Source organism: Colletotrichum paranaense (genome assembly GCF_030867605.1).
Source record: "Colletotrichum paranaense strain IMI 384185 chromosome Unknown Scaffold_7.1, whole genome shotgun sequence".
Classification (NCBI taxonomy): domain Eukaryota; kingdom Fungi; phylum Ascomycota; class Sordariomycetes; order Glomerellales; family Glomerellaceae; genus Colletotrichum; species Colletotrichum paranaense.
This window is the reverse complement of record NW_026848965.1, coordinates 1,655,829-1,673,814: the sequence shown is the minus strand read 5'-3', so window position 1 is coordinate 1,673,814 and position 17,986 is coordinate 1,655,829. Positions and strand designations below refer to the sequence as shown.

At 54.0% G+C, this 17,986-nt stretch overlaps 4 protein-coding genes across 4 annotated transcripts; 2 read left to right on the top strand and 2 right to left on the bottom strand.

Annotated features, from left to right (window-relative positions):
* Nucleotides 1–1,674: 1,674 nt before the first annotated feature.
* Nucleotides 1,675–4,398, bottom strand: CPAR01_09388 (uncharacterized protein; the record flags this gene model as incomplete). The annotated part of the gene is made up of 1 exon (XM_060493653.1): nt 1,675–4,398. One exon carries the CDS (start codon nt 4,396–4,398, stop codon nt 1,675–1,677), a length of 2,724 nt encoding a protein of 907 aa, XP_060347783.1.
* An 829-nt stretch (nt 4,399–5,227) lies between these two features.
* On the top strand, nt 5,228–7,022 carry CPAR01_09387 (snf5/smarcb1/ini1; the record flags this gene model as incomplete). The annotated part of the gene is made up of 2 exons (XM_060493652.1): nt 5,228–6,874; nt 6,927–7,022. The coding sequence occupies 2 exons, from the start codon at nt 5,228–5,230 to the stop codon at nt 7,020–7,022; spliced, it is 1,743 nt and encodes a 580-aa protein (XP_060347782.1).
* A 4,771-nt stretch (nt 7,023–11,793) lies between these two features.
* CPAR01_09386 (glycosyl hydrolase family 7) lies at nt 11,794–13,569 on the top strand (the record flags this gene model as incomplete). The annotated part of the gene is made up of 4 exons (XM_060493651.1): nt 11,794–12,223; nt 12,287–12,474; nt 12,515–12,623; nt 12,692–13,569. The coding sequence occupies 4 exons, from the start codon at nt 11,794–11,796 to the stop codon at nt 13,567–13,569; spliced, it is 1,605 nt and encodes a 534-aa protein (XP_060347781.1).
* Nucleotides 13,570–14,415: 846 nt separating this feature from the next.
* On the bottom strand, nt 14,416–17,441 carry CPAR01_09385 (fungal specific transcription factor; the record flags this gene model as incomplete). Its single annotated transcript, XM_060493650.1, has 4 exons — nt 14,416–15,778; nt 15,834–16,575; nt 16,634–17,138; nt 17,244–17,441. 4 exons carry the CDS (start codon nt 17,439–17,441, stop codon nt 14,416–14,418), a joined length of 2,808 nt encoding a protein of 935 aa, XP_060347780.1.
* Nucleotides 17,442–17,986: the final 545 nt, after the last annotated feature.

The window sequence follows — 17,986 nt, the reverse complement described above, 5'->3', positions numbered from 1 at the left end:
GCCTGAAAGAGACAGTGTTGAATGGAAAAGTTGAAGTGTAAAATAAAGACGCAGTCTTTGAAGTTGGGTATCAACGAAGAAGAGAGATTAAAGTGTGCGTGTGGGTGGGAGGAAGAAGAAGAGAGGGTGGTGGGCGGGAGAGAAGGCGGGTTTATATAAAGGCTCAGGAGGGAGGGCTCAATAGGCAGAGGAAGGAGCCCAAAATCATGTACCTTCCTTTGAACAAGTTTCTCGTCAAGACGTGAATTCCAAGGCGTTCTAGCGGCAATAGAAATTCGGAAGGAATCAAGTTGGTGTCAGGATCGCAGCTATACTTTCAACCGGCCTATCCTTCCCATCCAGAGCAATCCTGATGGCAACAGGTCATGGTGGCAGATAGAGATTCCGAGATTATCACGATGGTGGTGATACCAGAAGACTTGAACGCAGGAGCCAGAGTCTTTCAGGGGAAACTGGCACATCTTCGTTGGAGCACACTTCGAGAACTGGGTGGGCGACACAACATGGAGAGACCAATGATGTAGAGCTGGCCTGACAGTAAATCAATCTAGATGAAGCAAAACGACAAGCCATCTCGGAATCTTCCCCGAAGCACAACAGCTGAAAATGAGAGGCCAGACCAGAGGGGAGGAGAGGCGTGATCTCTCGACTGCTCTACCTAAGCAGCAAGAGCGTCCCTTCCTCTCTTGAAAACTCCTGAAATATCATGGAAGTAAAAGCACGTGATTCGAATCAATTGGAATCTATCTGGGAAGAGTGGAAACCCAGTGAAGCCAAGCTTTGCGGGCAGGAGCATGGTTGCACTGCGTATGTAATCAAGGTAATCCCCAGATGTGGTCAGCAACAAAGACACCACGCACAAACGTGCAGCTTTTCATGCCTGTGCAACATATCAATTATACAGCAGTCCTAGGAGATTGCAGACTGATATTTTGTGAGAGCTGCCATGAGCTGTGGTGATGGGCCCTTGCCTTAGGCGAGGTGGCTTACATCCCCGGGCGCTCCCTACACACACAACACCACCCAACCGCCGACTCTTTTTGGCTCTTGTAAAACATCTCTCAGGCGACGTTCAATGATAATATCTCGCGGTTGCAAAGTCGAATCACAACTATTTCGCACGCATTGTTGATGTGGCCTCTTCATCCTGCCTGTACGCTCCTTCTTCCTCGAGCTACGTGGGCCATGCTCACAGTGTAGCCCACAGCCGCACGGCCCTCCCTTTATTGCCTAGAGCAAACCGCCTCATCCTGAGCATGAAGGAACGGTTGCGGAAGGGACAGTCTAGTTCCAACAGTTGGGAGGAAGGACCAACGCTATGCGAGGGGGAGGGGGGGGGGGTTAGACGGCTCAAGTGTGTTGGTCCAAGGAGTTTAGTGGCCACGTTGAGCTACCCTTAACTCCTTACATGTGAGAACACTTGAAACGGCGTGTTTCTCTTCGTTCATCTAGATAGCAGCAAACTGTGTGGTATCATGTATGGCAGCCTATCTAAACTGTTTGCTTGTGGCAGCGAAGTTTCTAGGCGGCGTCCAACTCTCTGGAGAGACAGGCATCACTAGGACGTGGCATTTGGGTACGTCCATCTTCATGTGCTCTTCGATATATCTATCAACCATTTAAGAAGCACTCTATTGACTTACAGGTGGTATCTATCCCCAACTTCCGATAATTTCAAAGAATATATATGATCCTATCCCAAACATCCTCTTCAAGCTCTGGGATTCTGACGACATTCCGCTCAAACCAACTGCGTTCAAACTCCTGCCTATTGCCTTCCGTCTCTCGATAGATGGGCAACTCCCAATCCTCGGGCATGATATTCCTTCCATAATCGTTTTCTTCCAGCTCGATGTCCATAGCTTGATTCGTCTGTTGGACTTTACTCCAGAACGGCAGGTGCTTTTCGAGGCCAAGGGCACCCAGCAACGCAGCAAGCTTCTCGCCAGCACTTCCTCGCTCCTTGGCGAGGATAGAAAGGGTCTCGAAGTACTCCTTCGTTGTCGCAGCGTCCCCTCTTTCCACAATCCTGAGAAGCAGCTTGGTCCAGTGCGTAATCAACACCGGATCGAGCGTGCCCTCGAGCATTCTGAACTCGATGGTTCCCTTCGCTCGCGGGTCATTGCTCGGCTTCGTAAAATCCCACTTGAGCGCGCCAAAGGCGGTACCGCCCTTGCACCCACGGAACGGGACGAGCTGGGCTAGAAGGGCGGCGAGATCATCCGTAGCCCAGAGCTTGGCTAGCTGATCGCGTAGCTTTCGGGGCAAGTCGCTCATGGGTACATTGGACTCTAGATCCAAGAGCACATTGGCCATGCCTACCTGGAGGGGGTTACTTCTTGACTTGTCACCTGCGTCCTCGAATACAAACGCTGCGGTGTAGTCGGGCAAATCCTCGGTCTTCGCGACAGCCGCTTCGAGGTGTAGAGGCTCCGTCATAGGATTCCACTGCCTCGACGGATGGACGAGGGTGTATAGAATCGGATCAGCAATCATAGTCAGGGTGGCGATACGCTTCAAGCTGCGCAGTGAAAAGCCTCGAACGCTACCTACGTGAACGTGGAGGCCGCAACTGATGTCCAGCATCGGCCGAAGCCCGCCGCGGAGAATCTTCAACACGTCGACAATCTTGCCGAAATCTTTGGGCGAATCACGCAAGATGGGACTGGACATTTCTATCCCGATGTGTCCGGCGTACTCCTTTTCACCGGAAGCCCAGTCTGAAAGGCTCGGATCTCTCTCAATGTACCAGCACTGGAACATCGCGAGGACATCTTCGAAGAAGTGGAGGTGGCAGCCCGCGGCGTCTGCAACGGACTGTATCCCGGGGATGGAGACCTCACCCTTGAATTTGTCTTGGAGGTCAAAGACGGTGTCGAACGTGGCGCCAAAGTGGCCGGCGTCGCAGAGCAGCCTCTCTAAATATTTCGCTGATTCATCGTGGGCCTGGCCGCGCTCGTCTTTGGGCTGAGTGCCGAGGTATTTATCCATCAGGTCAGCCAGCTCATCGCGCTCGTCCTGTGTAGTGGGCTTGCTCGGACTTGGGATGACATACGGGGTGAAGTGGTCGTAGACCCAGCGCTGGTCTTTGATGCCTTTGCCAGTATACTTGGTGTTGGTGAAAGGAACGAGGAATTCGAGCTCGATGCCAAAGGTGTACGGGGACAAGTCTTTTTCGTCTTCGAGGTTGATGGCGGGTTTGCGAAGGCGGTGGCTGTCGAGTTCCGGAACGAATGAGTTCCGGCCCAGAGGTTCGTAATATGCTGCTTGTACGTGGAGGTTAATATCTTCAAGAAATTGAGTCGTCGTGTACGAGCCAGAGAGACCAAACGTAGAGATGGGTAGCTTCAGCTGTCCAACCACACGTTCTACTTGATCCTCAGTTTCGTTCAGGCAAAAGTTGATGATGCCGTGACATACCTTGATCCAGTTCTCGATGGCGGCAGAGTCCAATGTGCCAGCGTGCTGAGAAAAACCTATGGTTCTCTTCGTAGGGTCTTTGTCAAGGAGTCTGGAAAAGTCGTGGGCGCCAGGGAATATGCCTGCTTGACCTTCCCAGTCCCTGATGTGGATTTCGGTGCCACTAATGATATCATTGAAGCTTTCGGCGGTATTGACGCGAACGATAGCTTCGTTTTCAATGTCTAGCCCGCGGATAGATGGTGGTTCGAGCATGTTGACCTTGTTGGCAGTTGGTAAACCACGGGTGAAGAATGCCTCGGTGGGCTCGCCGCGCCATTCGGCATCAGAAAGGAAGGCGTGCAGATCGGTGCTGAACATACGTGCAAACTCAAGACCAGGAGCTACTAGTGAGCCTGGCCCACAGTATGGCGCATGTAGCTCGTTCAGGCAAGTTGAGGCGAACCATAGAAAGTTGAGGATACGACGAACTTCTGGGAGGGTGAAGTCTCCCTCCCTGGGCTTGACATCAACGCGGAGGCGCGGAATCTCGTTCAAGGCGATGGTGAGGTTCCTCGAGACCTTGAGAGCGGAACAAATCGAAATGATTATTGCCGAAGTCTGCGGGATCATGGGCATTAGCGGAGAACGAATACGGGCGAGGTGCCATCTGGGGGACCCAAGTATGTTGAGCTCTTGCTCGTCCAACGAGACATTCCAAACACCTGGATCAGGGTCCTGATGGTTTCCAGCACCATCTGTGGTCCCGATTGCTGTAGGTAGATCTATCTGGTGGAGACCGTTGGCAATGATTCGGACTAGATCTTGTCGTTCTTCTTCGATCACACTTTCGTAGATTATACGGTCCACGACGCTGGCGTTTGGAGACCGACATGCTGCCAGTGATGATGCCTCCTTATCGGGACGTTGAACGAGGAATTGAAGCACAAAGTTGATCTTCAACTGTCGGTTGCCACTGGATCGCTGGAGCCTGTCCATTTTCTTCAGTTCCCTGGTTTTCTTGTTGTAAGTTTGTTGTTTAGGGATACGCTCGAGTTTTGGTTGTCGTGTTGTGATCTTGTTTGTTTGCTGTTGTCCAGAAATCTTTGGTTATCTACATCTATCATGAAAAATGTTGTTTTTTATGAGGACTTGTCTGTAATATTTATCGAACACCATGATGTAATTTCCAGCACTCCCAAATCTTGGTGCCCAGGTTCCAGCGAATCGCAACAATTGGACTGTGTCGCCTTGTGATAATTGCACAAAGACATCGTTCCATTGGACTAAGTACAATTACTTTGTTTAAGAACTGAAAGAGACATATTGAAAGTGCTCCATTTCGAGAACAGCTGCCCTATGATGCAATTCCTTGTCTTTGAGTGACCGTTGACCTCGGTCAATTCGGTATAGGATTTCGGTGAGTTCGGTGAGGCTATCGGTACCTGTGTGGGGCCTTTCGCGCTAAGCCCTTTTGGAGCTGGACCTGGGTCGGGAAACGCCGACCTGATTTTTCTGACGCGCCCTGCTGCTCTCCAATGCAATTCCAACGCGATCCACATCTCACAATCGGTGCAGCGCTCCCCTTCCAGCCTCAACACCACGGATACTTCCATCGGCGCGCAACGAGGCATCCGGCGATACAGCTCCACACGCACCCAACTTCAGTCGCCAGAATTATACGAATCGCTAATTCGTGCTAAACGATTGCCCTAATCCGCGCAGTCTCGTCTCGTCTCTCTCCCTCGAAGTGTCCCCGGTCACTTCTCCGCCGCCCATCGTCTTGCGACAACCTGCCATGACCCATTGGGTCTCATAGTCTCCCACCATGGACGCCCGACCGAAGCCCCAGGCGTTCCTCTCTACCTATGCGCCTCGAATCCGCGCCTACAACAACTCTCTCCTGACCCCGAACGTTGCCAGCGCTCCGACCACGACCAACTCCCGGGTGACAAAGCGCGGCACAACCATCATCAACTACGCGGAAGACGGCTACGATGAAATCGACGATGACGAGGACAGCGGCCGCCGTCGTCCTACCGGCCTACGCAGCCTGAGAAGACAGGACGATTCGGCAATCGGCCAGGATCTGCTGGACAAGGCTGGAAAGGACACGGACGAGCCTGTCGAAGTACAGGGCATCTGGAGAGATTGGTTCGGCAAGGGACGCCAAGTGCGAAATGACCAACAGAACTCGGCGCAAGCAGATCTGCCTTTGACCTTGATCCCCATCCGAATCGAGCTCGATATTCCGTCCTTCTTGCCCCAGGTCGCCTTTCCTTCGGCGCCTCACACCGTCGACACATCTCTCCCGCAATACCGAGCGCAAGAAATGACGCCGCCCTACCGGCTCCGCGATACCTTCCTTTGGAACCTGCACGAGACGGTCATCACGACTGAACAGTTTGCGCAAACATACGTCCAAGACCTCGACTTGCCGAACCGTCACAACCTTATGCTCGATATTGCCAGGCAGATTCGGACCCAGCTTGAGGAATATGCCGGCGTTGCGCTGCATCCCTTGTTTCACGCGCAGTCACAGAACTCTGGAACCAACGACGCGACCAAGTCGAACTCGATGATCAACCAGGACGAGACACCCACGCCTGCCGCGGTGATCAGCCGCTCCGACACCCCGATGCTAAACGGCGGCATTGGAACGCCATCCCGAGTCAAGGACGCGACATCAGCACCAGACGTGACAGCCCACGCAAGCCCTATTCCGGTTGACTCGGACGATTATGACCACGACGACGCCTACCGATGTATTGTCACTCTCAACATCAACCTCCAGTCAGCATTGTACACGGACAAGTTTGAGTGGTCTCTGCTGCATCCCCCGGGCATGCCGGAGGCCTTTGCCAGTCAAACATGCCAAGACCTTGGATTGACAGGCGAGTGGGTTCCTGCCGTCACACACTCCATTTACGAAGCAGTATTGCGCCTGAAGAAAGAGGCCTGCGAAGCGGGTGGACTGGTAATGGGCTGGAACGGAGTCCGCGAGTTCCCCAACGATGCCACGGCTGGGGCTGACGCCGGATGGCGCTACGATCCGGAGAATCTGGCCGATCCCTGGGAGCCCAAGGTCGAGATTCTCAGCAAGGAAGAGATGGAGAAGCGAGAAGGCGACAGAGAGCGGCAAATTCGCAGACTCCGTCGCGAGACTGCTCGCTTCAGCTCAACTACTGGCTTGGTGGGCGGCGTGCCATTCTCTGGATTTGGCAACGTGGTGGAAGCTCCGGAAGAAGAACGTATGGGCAGAGGCGAGCGGTCCAAGAAGAAGCGTCGCTTCCGCAGTCTGAGCCCGATAGGCCGATCTGGAACCCCTGGTGGACGCGGAACGCCAGACGTGGGATCCGGATATGGTGCAGGCAGCGGCTTGACTGACACGGAGCGCTTATCTTGGAGATGCTGGCACTGCTGTCTCTGGGGCTCAAGTGTGTGGGCGGTGAGACCTGGACCTGCAGGACCACGGGTAAGTTCCCAATCTGGTAATGAAGAAGGCATGTGGGCTAACAGGAAAACAGTCACTATGCCAAAACTGTGGATTGCTGTACGAGCGGGATGGCAAGCTGCCCCGCCAAACGAAGAATATGCATTTGACGGTCATCCGAACGGCATGAGAGAACAAGATGGAGCCTCTCACTTGTCATTTCGTGAGCGACGACGTCGGTACCATTTTGCAAACAGGACGAAAACGAGGAGAAGAGAGAAAGAGCATGATCCGGTGTGAAGGACGCATCGGATTGTCCAGGAGGAGAACTGTGCGCTGTGGACCAGTTCTTTGTGTACATGATGCGCAGGCGGCGGCGGTTCTGGCAGGCAGGCGTTTTACTGGGGATAATCTGGCCCTGGCCTACTGGGCAGGGCAGTCAAAGGAGTCCGGCTGCGAGCAGGGTTGTGCGATGTTCCACTTGTTTTCGGGCTAATTACGATCGAGGTGTCCCTTTGTCGTAGGGGAAGTATTGTAGACTATGTGTAGGGATTCAATATACACACAGACAAGCATCGTTTGGGCCACCATTCCAGGCAAGGTTGAGTACGTCAATAAACGACGATGGGATGATATTGTCAGTAGAGGGGCATCTCGAAACTGGAATAAGGGTACTGTGTGTATTTGACTGTGTGAGAAACCGCTTAACACAGTCCCCTCACTCACTCAAACACTTGGATCTTCTGATCTCTGAAACACCCTCAGCTATCATTCTTCATCTTACAAGAAACACGTGAAGGCCGCTCATCTTCCCGACGACCGCCCGTCATTCCGAACTCATTTCCGAATTCTCCAAAGCAGTACAATCCGGCGAATACCCGCGGCCAGCGACAGGCCACATGTTTCCCTGCCCAACGGCCAGCGAGTGCGACGTCGTGGCAAAGGAAATGGCCAGAGATGCCGAATCGGGACGAGAAAAACCACGGAGCTCGACCACCGTCAGCCTCCGCAATTTCTCCCACAGAAAAACTTGACGCTTTCCCCTTGTTGGCATGTCATGTCACCGGGTAAACCCTTTGATGGGGTAAGGTAGAGTTAGAGTTAGGCTCTGCTTCTTCCTCTCTCCCGTCGATTCCTTAACGCGTGTCCTCCCTCTGCTCTCAAACTAGGTACTACGTGGAGAAACCAAGTGGCTAAACAGCCCTCCTCTCGCTCGCCCCTGGTTTGCCGACTCGGAGACGAGTCACTGGGATTTCTCCGGGCGGTACCTGACTTCCAGGCTGGCCTGTGAGGCGGCATCGCCTCGCCCTGGCCCGTCACTTTCCAATCTGCGCGTATCACAGATCTGTGAAGGGCGTGTAGTGGTGGTGGTAGTGGGGGGAAAGTGGCTGCTCGCTTCTGCGCCTATGCCGAAGGGGTGGAATCTGCGCATGGTCAAGTGACTCTGGCTTCTCCACCATGGGATTGCCGCAGACAGCTGGGAATGAGAAGACTCAAACTCTTTGAGAAGGATGGCCGGCCAGCCGACGGGAGCTGACTTGAGGTTTCTGTTCTACGGACCCATTGAGCTGCGCCCGAAGGCGCTCGATACCAAGCTCGCGCTTGGCTTCCATCGCTGAAAGAGGGAAACGAGAGTCAGCTTTTGCGCGTCGTTGTGCTAGGCACCGCCCGACATTCGCGGTGATTCCAGGTTCCGTTGGATATGTTCGGACTCGATCTGACTCGTTGGCGATAAGCGGATCTACCAGCCTTTCGCTCGCCTTCATCAGATGAGACATGCTTGCGTTCATCGGATGTTAACGACGTTCATCCCGTCATCGTTCGCTCCAAAGAGGCGAACTACGATATTACCAGCCACACCACCCATCAAATACGCGAGTGAAAGGGTCTCTGTCGCATCCCGCTCCTTTCCGGCTTCAGTTCGATGCTGTCCCATATTGCGGCGGCCCGGCTGGTGCCGACGATGACGGGTTGCGAAGGGGAAGGGTTTCATGTTCCTGAGCTCTTGAGGCCAACCGCATGGAAGTCCAGGAAGACGGGCCCGAGATCGAAGGAGGGCTATTCATCTATGTATGATACCTCACGATAGATTGCGTGTGCAGTCTGTGTGTTGTGTGCCTACGATAAGGCACCTCTTACAAGCGCTCACGGCTCTCGTTCCCTTTGTTGCCGGCCAGCCCAGCTTGTCGGCTCAGCATCCGGAGGGGCCCTTCGTCAAGCTGTCGTGAGACTTCCAGGAATAGCTAATGCCGCCCCACGAGGCTCATTGTCTCGGCTTCGAAGGTGTTCGTGTCCCGATAGCTCCAAGGCGGTGCTCCATAAGGCAGGATGCTTGCCTAAGCATGCTGCTACGCACGGAGTGGCTCTCGATTCGGATGTACGCAAGGGGAAAAGAGCTCATTAGTACCTGACTTCTTGCAGCCATCTTACTACGGCACAGCGAAGATCCCTCAGATCTATCTTCGCTTGAGGTACTCCGGAAACCCATGCTCCAGGGGCGGATGCCCTTCGCCTACCAAAGCCTCCTCGCTTGTGAAGCTATTATCGGCGAGGTCCCAGACGATCAGAGTGAGATGGTCGATTAAAGGACGACGTTGAATTTGTCGCGGCTATTAATGCTGATCACCACCAAATCCGGTGAACGCTCTGGACCTTTGCCACGGCTTGCTACATTTGGAGGCTGAGCTCAAGCTTCTCAAGCTTTTTGGCTTCTTGGTCGCCCAGAAAGTTTAGTTCTCTGGTCATCACGGGTAAATTCAAAAGCCTCTTGGCAAGTTGCGACGTGGGGCCGTTGCGTCTCTAGGCAGTAGAGGCACTTTCTTGCTCAACGTCCGAACCGGGTGTCGTTGAGTGACATCGCACCGTGATGAACTCCAAGAAAGGGTTTCCTACAATATCCGTACCGCAAGACCGAAGTACCGCAGTCTCTTCTGTCACATACACTCAGATTCAAGGTACAGACACACACACCTGCAGAGAGGCAACGTGACCAGTCAGTCATGAGTGGTGTGGTGGCAGGCCCTGCTCTTAACGCATGCAATATGGGACAGCACCTCCCGCCTCCAAATTGAATCAGGGCTCCATTGAATCTCGCCCCAATTTGTTTCTGAACCCATCGGTCTGGTAGGCATTGATTGCCATTGATTGAAAGCGTTGATCAATTAATCAAGTACGTAAAGTTTAGAGAGCCAAGCTGGGCCCAGCATATTGGCAACACAGAGCCGCTTCGCTTGTCGAAAGAGCTTGACGACATCAATGTTCAAAGACGAAACTCTCGTCAACGACATGTCTGAACACCACGGAGATTCGACCCTTGCTGTCGTCCCAGAGAATTAAAAATGTGGCGTTCTCTCTCCGCACAAGCAAGGAACAGAGCGGGCGCGTGGCAGTCAGTGCCGGATGGCTAATAGGGTTATGCGGGGAGAAGGTTCTCTCTTCCCGCTCATGATGTGCAAACGCAAAAGTCGGGAAGCCTGGGGGCGGGCGATCCCTGCAAACTGCGGGGAGCGAGATGCCTAAAACAACTCTTCGCGTATCTCTAATACTGTTATCAGTCGAATCACTAGAAGGGGGCTCGAACCCGTAGCCTCAAGGTAAGGTACTTCTCAAGAGGGTGTGAAGAAGATGTGTGTGAGAGTGAGAGGTGAGGCTTTCGCTCAAAATCACTCAAGTGAAGTCAAACTGGCAATGTACCAAAGTTTGGCGGGATCTTCGGGAAGCCATGAAGATCACGAGGGATGCACAATTCTCTTTCTTCCTCATGCTAGATGATCCCGGTTATGCCATCTCACGATATCGGCCTCCCACTTCGTCAAAAAAAAAAAAATCCTACAATTTTCTTTTGTGACGATTCGAGGCGCGTAGTACTCGGCGGAAGGCCTCCGTGCTGTGCGCAGGGGTAAGAAAAGTGCTCCAATGAGGAAAGCCACGGGGACAGGTCCGCATTGGGACGAGAAACTTACCACCACCTCAACTCACCTCATCTCTCACACACACACACACACACATGGCACTCATTTTCTGTGCGACCCGGTTCTCCGTAGTGAGAATGGGATGAGTGAGTGTGTGACCAGCCGCATGGCCGGATGTGACATCGTGTCATTTCTCTCCCTGGTTCGGGACTGAGGGCGAGAACATGCGAGCCCACGTATATGGGCTTAACACACCTTATGCTAGCAAGCGGGTGAAATGAGTGAGTTGCCGCTCATACATTCTTCGTCTCGGTCCCGACTACTATGAGCATCCTCATTACTAATACTCTTATTCTTTCGGTTCTTTGCTTTCTACTTATTCAATTAGTAATACTTTCTTATAAGCTTAGGAGAGGAGAATAGTGAAGGTAGATGTGATAGAAAAGAGTGTTGCTCATGTGTTGGCCGGCATACTCTCTGGTCACCCACTCGGCTAGGTCCTGTCTGTACCTTGCGGCTTACCCCAAGTTTGAAAGAAAAGCGGTGCAGTTTCTCCAATTGCCTATTCGGGCAAGCAAAGCACAAACTTTGGGTTGACGACGACGCATCGTGGGAGCCGTGGTTCCTGGCACTTACACGCGCTACCCCCTCCCACTTCCATGCTCCATACCACCTAGGCTGCCAAGACTAAGTCAATGTGTGTAAGTCTACCCCTTGAATATGGTCAGTTCAACTACAGCTGGTACCTTGGCTCCAGATCTTTTGCGGCCCGGATGCCGTGAGCTCCTTCGGATCCTCGCTTCCTCGTCGCTAGGCTAGTCGATCATGGGGTTGGATGTCACATCGAACCAAGCTTGAAGAGTGGAACGCGGCTGTACAGGAGGCGAAAGACTCGGAATCCGACGGCAAAGTATCATCAAAGACTATCGAGATATCCCTATATAAGTCCATCGAAACTCCTCATCCAGAAAATCCCATTCCCTATCCCTCTCATCCTCATCCCCAAACACCCTTCCCTCCCTCAACACCACCACAGTCCAAGCATTCAAGATGCAGACCAAATTCGCCGCCCTCCTCGCCCTCGCGGCTGCCGCCCGCGCCCAGCAGGCTTGTACCTCCCAAGCCGAGACCCACCCCGCCCTCACCTGGCAAAAGTGCGCCGCCGGAGGCACCTGCACCAACGTCGCCGGCTCCGTCGTCCTCGACTCCAACTGGCGATGGGCACACACCGTCGAGGGCTCGACAAACTGCTACACCGGCAACACGTGGAACAGCACCCTTTGCGCGAGCGGACAGGGCTCCGCCTGCGCGACAAAGTGCTGTGTTGACGGCGCGGATTACCCGGGCACCTACGGCATCACGACCAGCGGCAACGAGCTTAACCTCAAGTTTGTGACTACGCACGCCTACGGAAAGAACATTGGTAGCCGTGTCTACCTCATGGAGAGCGACACAAAGTACCAATCGTTCGTGCTCTTAGGTGAATCGAGCCCCATGATCTTCATGTTTCGAGATGCTTCAAGGAAAACTAACTTTTGACTAGGCAATGAGTTCACCTTTGACGTCGACGTCTCCAACATTGACTGCGGCTTGAACGGCGCTCTGTACTTCGTCTCCATGGACCTCGATGGTGGTCTTTCCAAGTTCACTACCAACAAGGCCGGCGCCAAGTACGGTACCGGATACTGCGACTCGCAGTGCCCCCGCGATGTCAAGTTCATCAACGGTGTTGTAAGTCACAACTCCTACTTTCAAACTCATATATCAAAAGCTCACAAGCAAACTCCAGGCCAACGTCGACGGCTGGAACCCCTCCAGCAACGACGCCAACGGTGGTGTCGGCAACCTCGGTGCTTGCTGCGCTGAGATGGATATCTGGGGTAAGTCTCAACCCCTATTCTCAACACATCAACATGAGAAACCACCAGACACTAACAACACATCACAGAGGCCAACAAGATCTCCACGGCCTACACCCCTCACCCATGCCAAAACAGCGCCTACCACTCCTGCACAGGCAACGCCTGCGGCGGAACCTACTCCACCGACCGCTACGCCGGCGACTGCGACCCGGACGGATGCGACTTCAACTCCTACCGCCAGGGCAACAAGCTCTTCTACGGCCCCGGCTCCGGCTTCACCCTCGACACCACCAAGAAGCTCTCCATCGTCACCCAGTTCATCAAGGGCGCCGACGGCGTCCTCTCCGAGATCAAGCGCTTCTACGTCCAAAACGGCAACGTCGTCCCCAACTCCGAGTCCACCATCGCCTCGAACCCGGGTAACTCCCTCACCACCGACTTCTGCACCAAGCAGAAGCTCGCCTTTGGCGACACCGACGTCTTCAAGGCAAAGGGCGGCTTCGCAAAAATGTCCGAGGCCGTCGCCGCGCCCATGGTCCTCGTCCTGTCCCTGTGGGACGACCACTACGCCAACATGCTCTGGTTGGACTCGACCTACCCCGTCGACGGCGCGGGCAAGCCCGGCGCCGAGCGCGGCTCGTGCCCGACTACCTCGGGCGTCCCCGCCGACATCGAGGCCAACGTCCCCAACTCCAACGTCAAGTTCTCCAACATCAAGTTCGGCCCCATCAACTCCACCTTCGCCTCGGGCTCCGTCGTCAACCCCCCCGGAACCGGCACGACCACCACCTCTGCGCGCCCCAGCACCATCACGACTTCCGTGCGTACGTCGTCTACCGCGCCCGCTACCGGCACCGTCGCCAAGTACGGGCAGTGCGGTGGCCAGGGCTGGGCTGGTGCCACTGCTTGCGTTTCTGGCAGCACTTGCACCGTCGTCAACCAGTGGTACAGCCAATGTCTCTAGATGGCTCTTGAAGACGGGTTGCCCTTTGCGGTAGCCTTCCCGATTAAAGTGACGAGTTGAAAGATTGGGATACAATGGTGATATAAAGGGAAGCATACGTGGAAGGGATAAAAAGGAGGGTGCGGAACTCGACGAAAGCTTCCCCTTCTGTTTCGCATTGTTTGCATTCCTTTCGAAAAAGATTTCGAAACGAAGAACACATATTTCATGTACATATTCTCCACCATTTTCTCACATACCGGGCGTGCTTCTCGCGCCTGGCGTATAAGTATATAAATCAGATCATTCGCTTACTAAATTTCTGTTCATGAAGTGCTTTGAAAACTTGACTGAGCCTCTTGACATTCGGCACGACTCCTTGGACGTTAGATGTTTAGTGAAGACCATCTCAAAGCTTCAGCTCCTGCAGTTTGTCGCATGATCACTTCCATAGCCATCAGTTCTGCACTTATCTTCGGTGCCACAGCCATCTAAGTCAAGGTGTCCATGATAGTACAAAGGGGTTGAAAAACATGCCAATCTAGTAGCGGGGATCCATCTCAATCTCACTTGGTTGGTCTCAAGTCTCATTCAACATTGGATGACCGATTCCAGCGCGCAAAAGCAGATGGTAATCAAAATGTAACGACAAGTGTTACGCCTTTCTATTATAAATCATAATCCATGACTGCCCACTATACCTACCATGCGGAGGAGCATCGCTGCAACCGCTGTCCGCAAAATCGATTCAAAACCTCCAGCCGCCTGTGACTCCTTGGTATACGGTATATAATACACACACGCCAATACCCAAATCAAAGACACTGCCATTTGCTCTCCTTCTTTTCTAGGTTCCTATGAACCAAATCATGCTTGTGGCCAGACGCTCGCAGCGGGGCTCGGGTTGTTCATGCCCATATTAAGAATGGCATCGATATCGCTCATGCCCTCATTCTCCAGGACATTCAATAGCTCCACTTGCTGTTGCTGGCTGAGACTGCCTTGTCGCTCTTGTGACCAATTGAACGGACCACCAAACTGGTCAAGCCCCAAGCCGGGGTTTTGAGAGTTGAAGCCATTGACCTGCAACGAGTCGCCAAAGAAGCTATTGCTCATCGAGCTAAAGGCATCGGGGTTGATGAACGGAGGCGGCGGATTGAACCAGTCCGTTGTTGGATTATAATTCGGCAGCGGGCGTTGTGGCGCACCAGGATTCGATGTCGGCGGTGCACCAAAGCCACCAGGTCCTCTACTTCCAGGAACAGGCGGTGGAGGCGGGGACATGTTGGTGCTGTGCTGACCCATGGTTGGTGTTCCATGCTGAAGGACAAGTGGCGAGGACTGTGACATGGCCGGAGTTCCCATCGGGGGTGGTGAGATGGTCGAGCTTGATGGCGTACCTACAGGGCCGCTATTGAACGAGTCTGGCGGTGTGGGCATGGCGTTGTTAATGGTGCTAGGGGGTGACGAAGATGAATTGTAACCGGGTGTGGTCGTCGCCGGCGGTGTAGAGTCTTCAAGCGGTGACTCAGGAGGGTAGGCAGAGAAGCGGCGACCGCCCGGGTTCATGTTGGGGTTAGCATCGCCAGATGAGTTGCCCCAGATCGAGTTGGAACGGAACGTTGGGTGAGGGGGGAAGTTGGGATCCCATTGGTACGTGTTCATCGACTCAGGGGTAGCATCGAAAACAAAGCCAAACTGTGGTGGGTTGTGCGGTGGGTTAACCTTGAACGTCGGCCCACCACCTGGCGCTGTCGATGCCGAGACCTCTGAGCCTTGAGGAGAGTTGCCGTCAAAGAGCGAAGGAGGCGTCGTGAAAGTACTTGACGCTTGTAGGATAGGGGTATCCCTGGCCTCGTAGCTCTGGAGGCATGCCTTGGCGAAGATGGAGTAGAGTTGCACAGCCTGAGCAGTTCCCGGCCAGCGTTCAGTGCATCGTTCCAAGATGTCCAACGTCTGGTCACTCAGCTCTTCCACCTCGTCACGGGGATGGGCCTGCCGGATCTCGGGGTACGAGACCGTCCAGAGCAGTGTGTTGAGAGACATGTAGAGGTTGAGGAGGAACACCCAAGTAATATCGACTGCTGCCTTTTCCATCTGCTGCTTCGACAAGTTGATGATATATGACGCCCCTTCGAAGCAGATGCCCGCAGCTCGTGGAGAGGGTTTCGGTACTTGCGGGGATGGACGGTAGAGGAAAATGCGCATCTGGTGGTATCGTCCAGTGAACCTATGAGCAATTGGTTAGAAAGGTCAGTCTCGAAATGAAGCAGGCCAGTACGCACCATGGCCTACACCAAGCCGGATTTTGAGGTGAAGAATCAATCCAGTTCTGAATGTCTCTCTCCATCTTTGCGAACCAGGGGTGGCTCTCATCCCTGGGCTCTTCGCGCTTCTTCTCGTAGAGCACTCTCCTGATCTCGGCCTGTTCCATGCGCATCTTGAAGAAATGCAAAGCCACCAGCTTGTTCTCGCTTGGAGGCCCCTGGCCAATGCCGTCAGCCGTGATGTACTCATCGTCTACAGTCGCAAATGGCTCCACATCCATTCGGTCGTCAGCCTTGGAGAATCCGTTGGGTCGGCCCATGCTATGTGCTAGGCCAGCTTCCATGGAAGTGATGATGTAGGCAAGACGGCGTCGCATGTCCAAGGTCAAGGGATCCAGGAGATTCCCGGCCCCAATGGTCTTCTCATCAGTCAAGCCTTCTGCCTGACAAACGCGCGTGGCCATGCCAACCATGTAGTATACGGCGGTTCTCGTGGGGGTCAAGAGGGAGTATTGACCGATGAGCGCCAAACTCTGTAGAGACTTGAGGTCCTTAGGCCGGGACACTTGCTCGAAGTGTTCCATGGCAGCCAAATAGTAGCTGTCGGCCAGACCGGCATACTGAGGATCCATCTTTTGCAGCGAAATGGCAAACACCATGCGGACTATGAGGTTCTTGTAGGGGTCTTGGTCACCGGCATACACTGCCTCCAGATCGTCCAAGAACATTTTCTCGTGCAATGTCGGCCAAAATACTTGGGCTGTTCACTAGAAGTCAGTCGCGGGTTAGGCCGAGAACAAGGAAGGGGTTTCACTTACATCGCTGGCAAAAGACATCCACGAGCTTATTGGCGATGGGTCTAGTCGGCAGGCTCTGGGCGGGATGAGCGCTGATCATGGGATAACTCTTCTTTCGATCCCTCGTCATGACGATGGATTGCATGCGCGTCATCCTCCGCGCTCGAACTTCGGGAATCAACTCTGAGATTCGCTTCGAGTCGGTAAAGAGCTTTGCGCCCTGGACTAGCAAGCGTGTCATTGCGATGCCGCTACTCGGACCTAGGTAGCGGGGAGTCTCGTCGGTATCGTTCAGGCGAACCAAACCACCGGGCCGCACGATGTCCTCGTCGAGATGAGAGAACTCGCTGTCGTCGTCGGTGTACTGGCGTAGCTCGGCCTCGAGGGCGCGCACCTTTTCTTGCAGCTTAATGACATAATTACGATTGATCTTCTTTCCCTTGGTCGTATCGTAGTACTCGCAAACCGAGCCGGCGCGTTCGCACGGCAGACAACGGGGTAGAGTAGGATCGCATCTTGTTTTACGCTACAGAGTTGAACAAGTCAGCCGCGGTCTACGAAACGCCATACACGTATTCACTAGTCGAGAGGCCGTTAGGCGCCGGGTTCACGGGGAGAGGCTCCGACGTACCTGGCGGCAGCGGCAGCAAGCCGTCAGAGTGTGGGCAATGCGATTGGAGGGGCCGTCACTCTCTGGATCTTCGCGACTGGTAGGAGGAGCGCGGGAGGGGCCCGGGTAGAGTTGGGGAGGAGCGTTGGGAGGCGGGTGGTGATGGTAGGGTGGGTTTCGTGGCATCATGTTGCCCAGGCCATGACGGTAGATATCCATGGGCCGGGATATAGAGACTGAGGCTATTCGCCCAGTCGATCTTTGTGTGTCTAAGCAAGGAGATCACAAAGGCGCCTTATGGTATAGACGGTGATTTGCCTTTGCCTCGCTGAGAAAGCTTGCAGGGAGCCGGCGAAGGCGGGTAAGGTAAGGTAGTATGTAGTCGTCGTTGAGAGTTGTTCACGATGAAGTGGGTGTCGTTTACGGAGCGGAGGCGTACGTGGGCGAAGGGATCGGTGGAGCGCAAGGGCGGGCAGAATGTCTCATGATTCGGCTGACGAGGGATTCGATAGTAGGTCGAGGGTGTCGTGAAGAGACAGAGGGTCCTCTTGTCTCGCCAGTCGCGTGTGTGGTGGACTCGGCGGTTGTGTAGGCTATGTTTGTATGTCGAGCTGGGTATGGACGGATAGGTGCAAGAGGAGACGGACACGGGCAGCGGGCGTGAAGAGACGACAAGGTCCACAATTGAAGGTGTTGCTGTTTGCTGCTGCTGGCTGCTACGCCGAAAAAGATGACAATGTACGGAGTACAGGGCAGAGTACAGG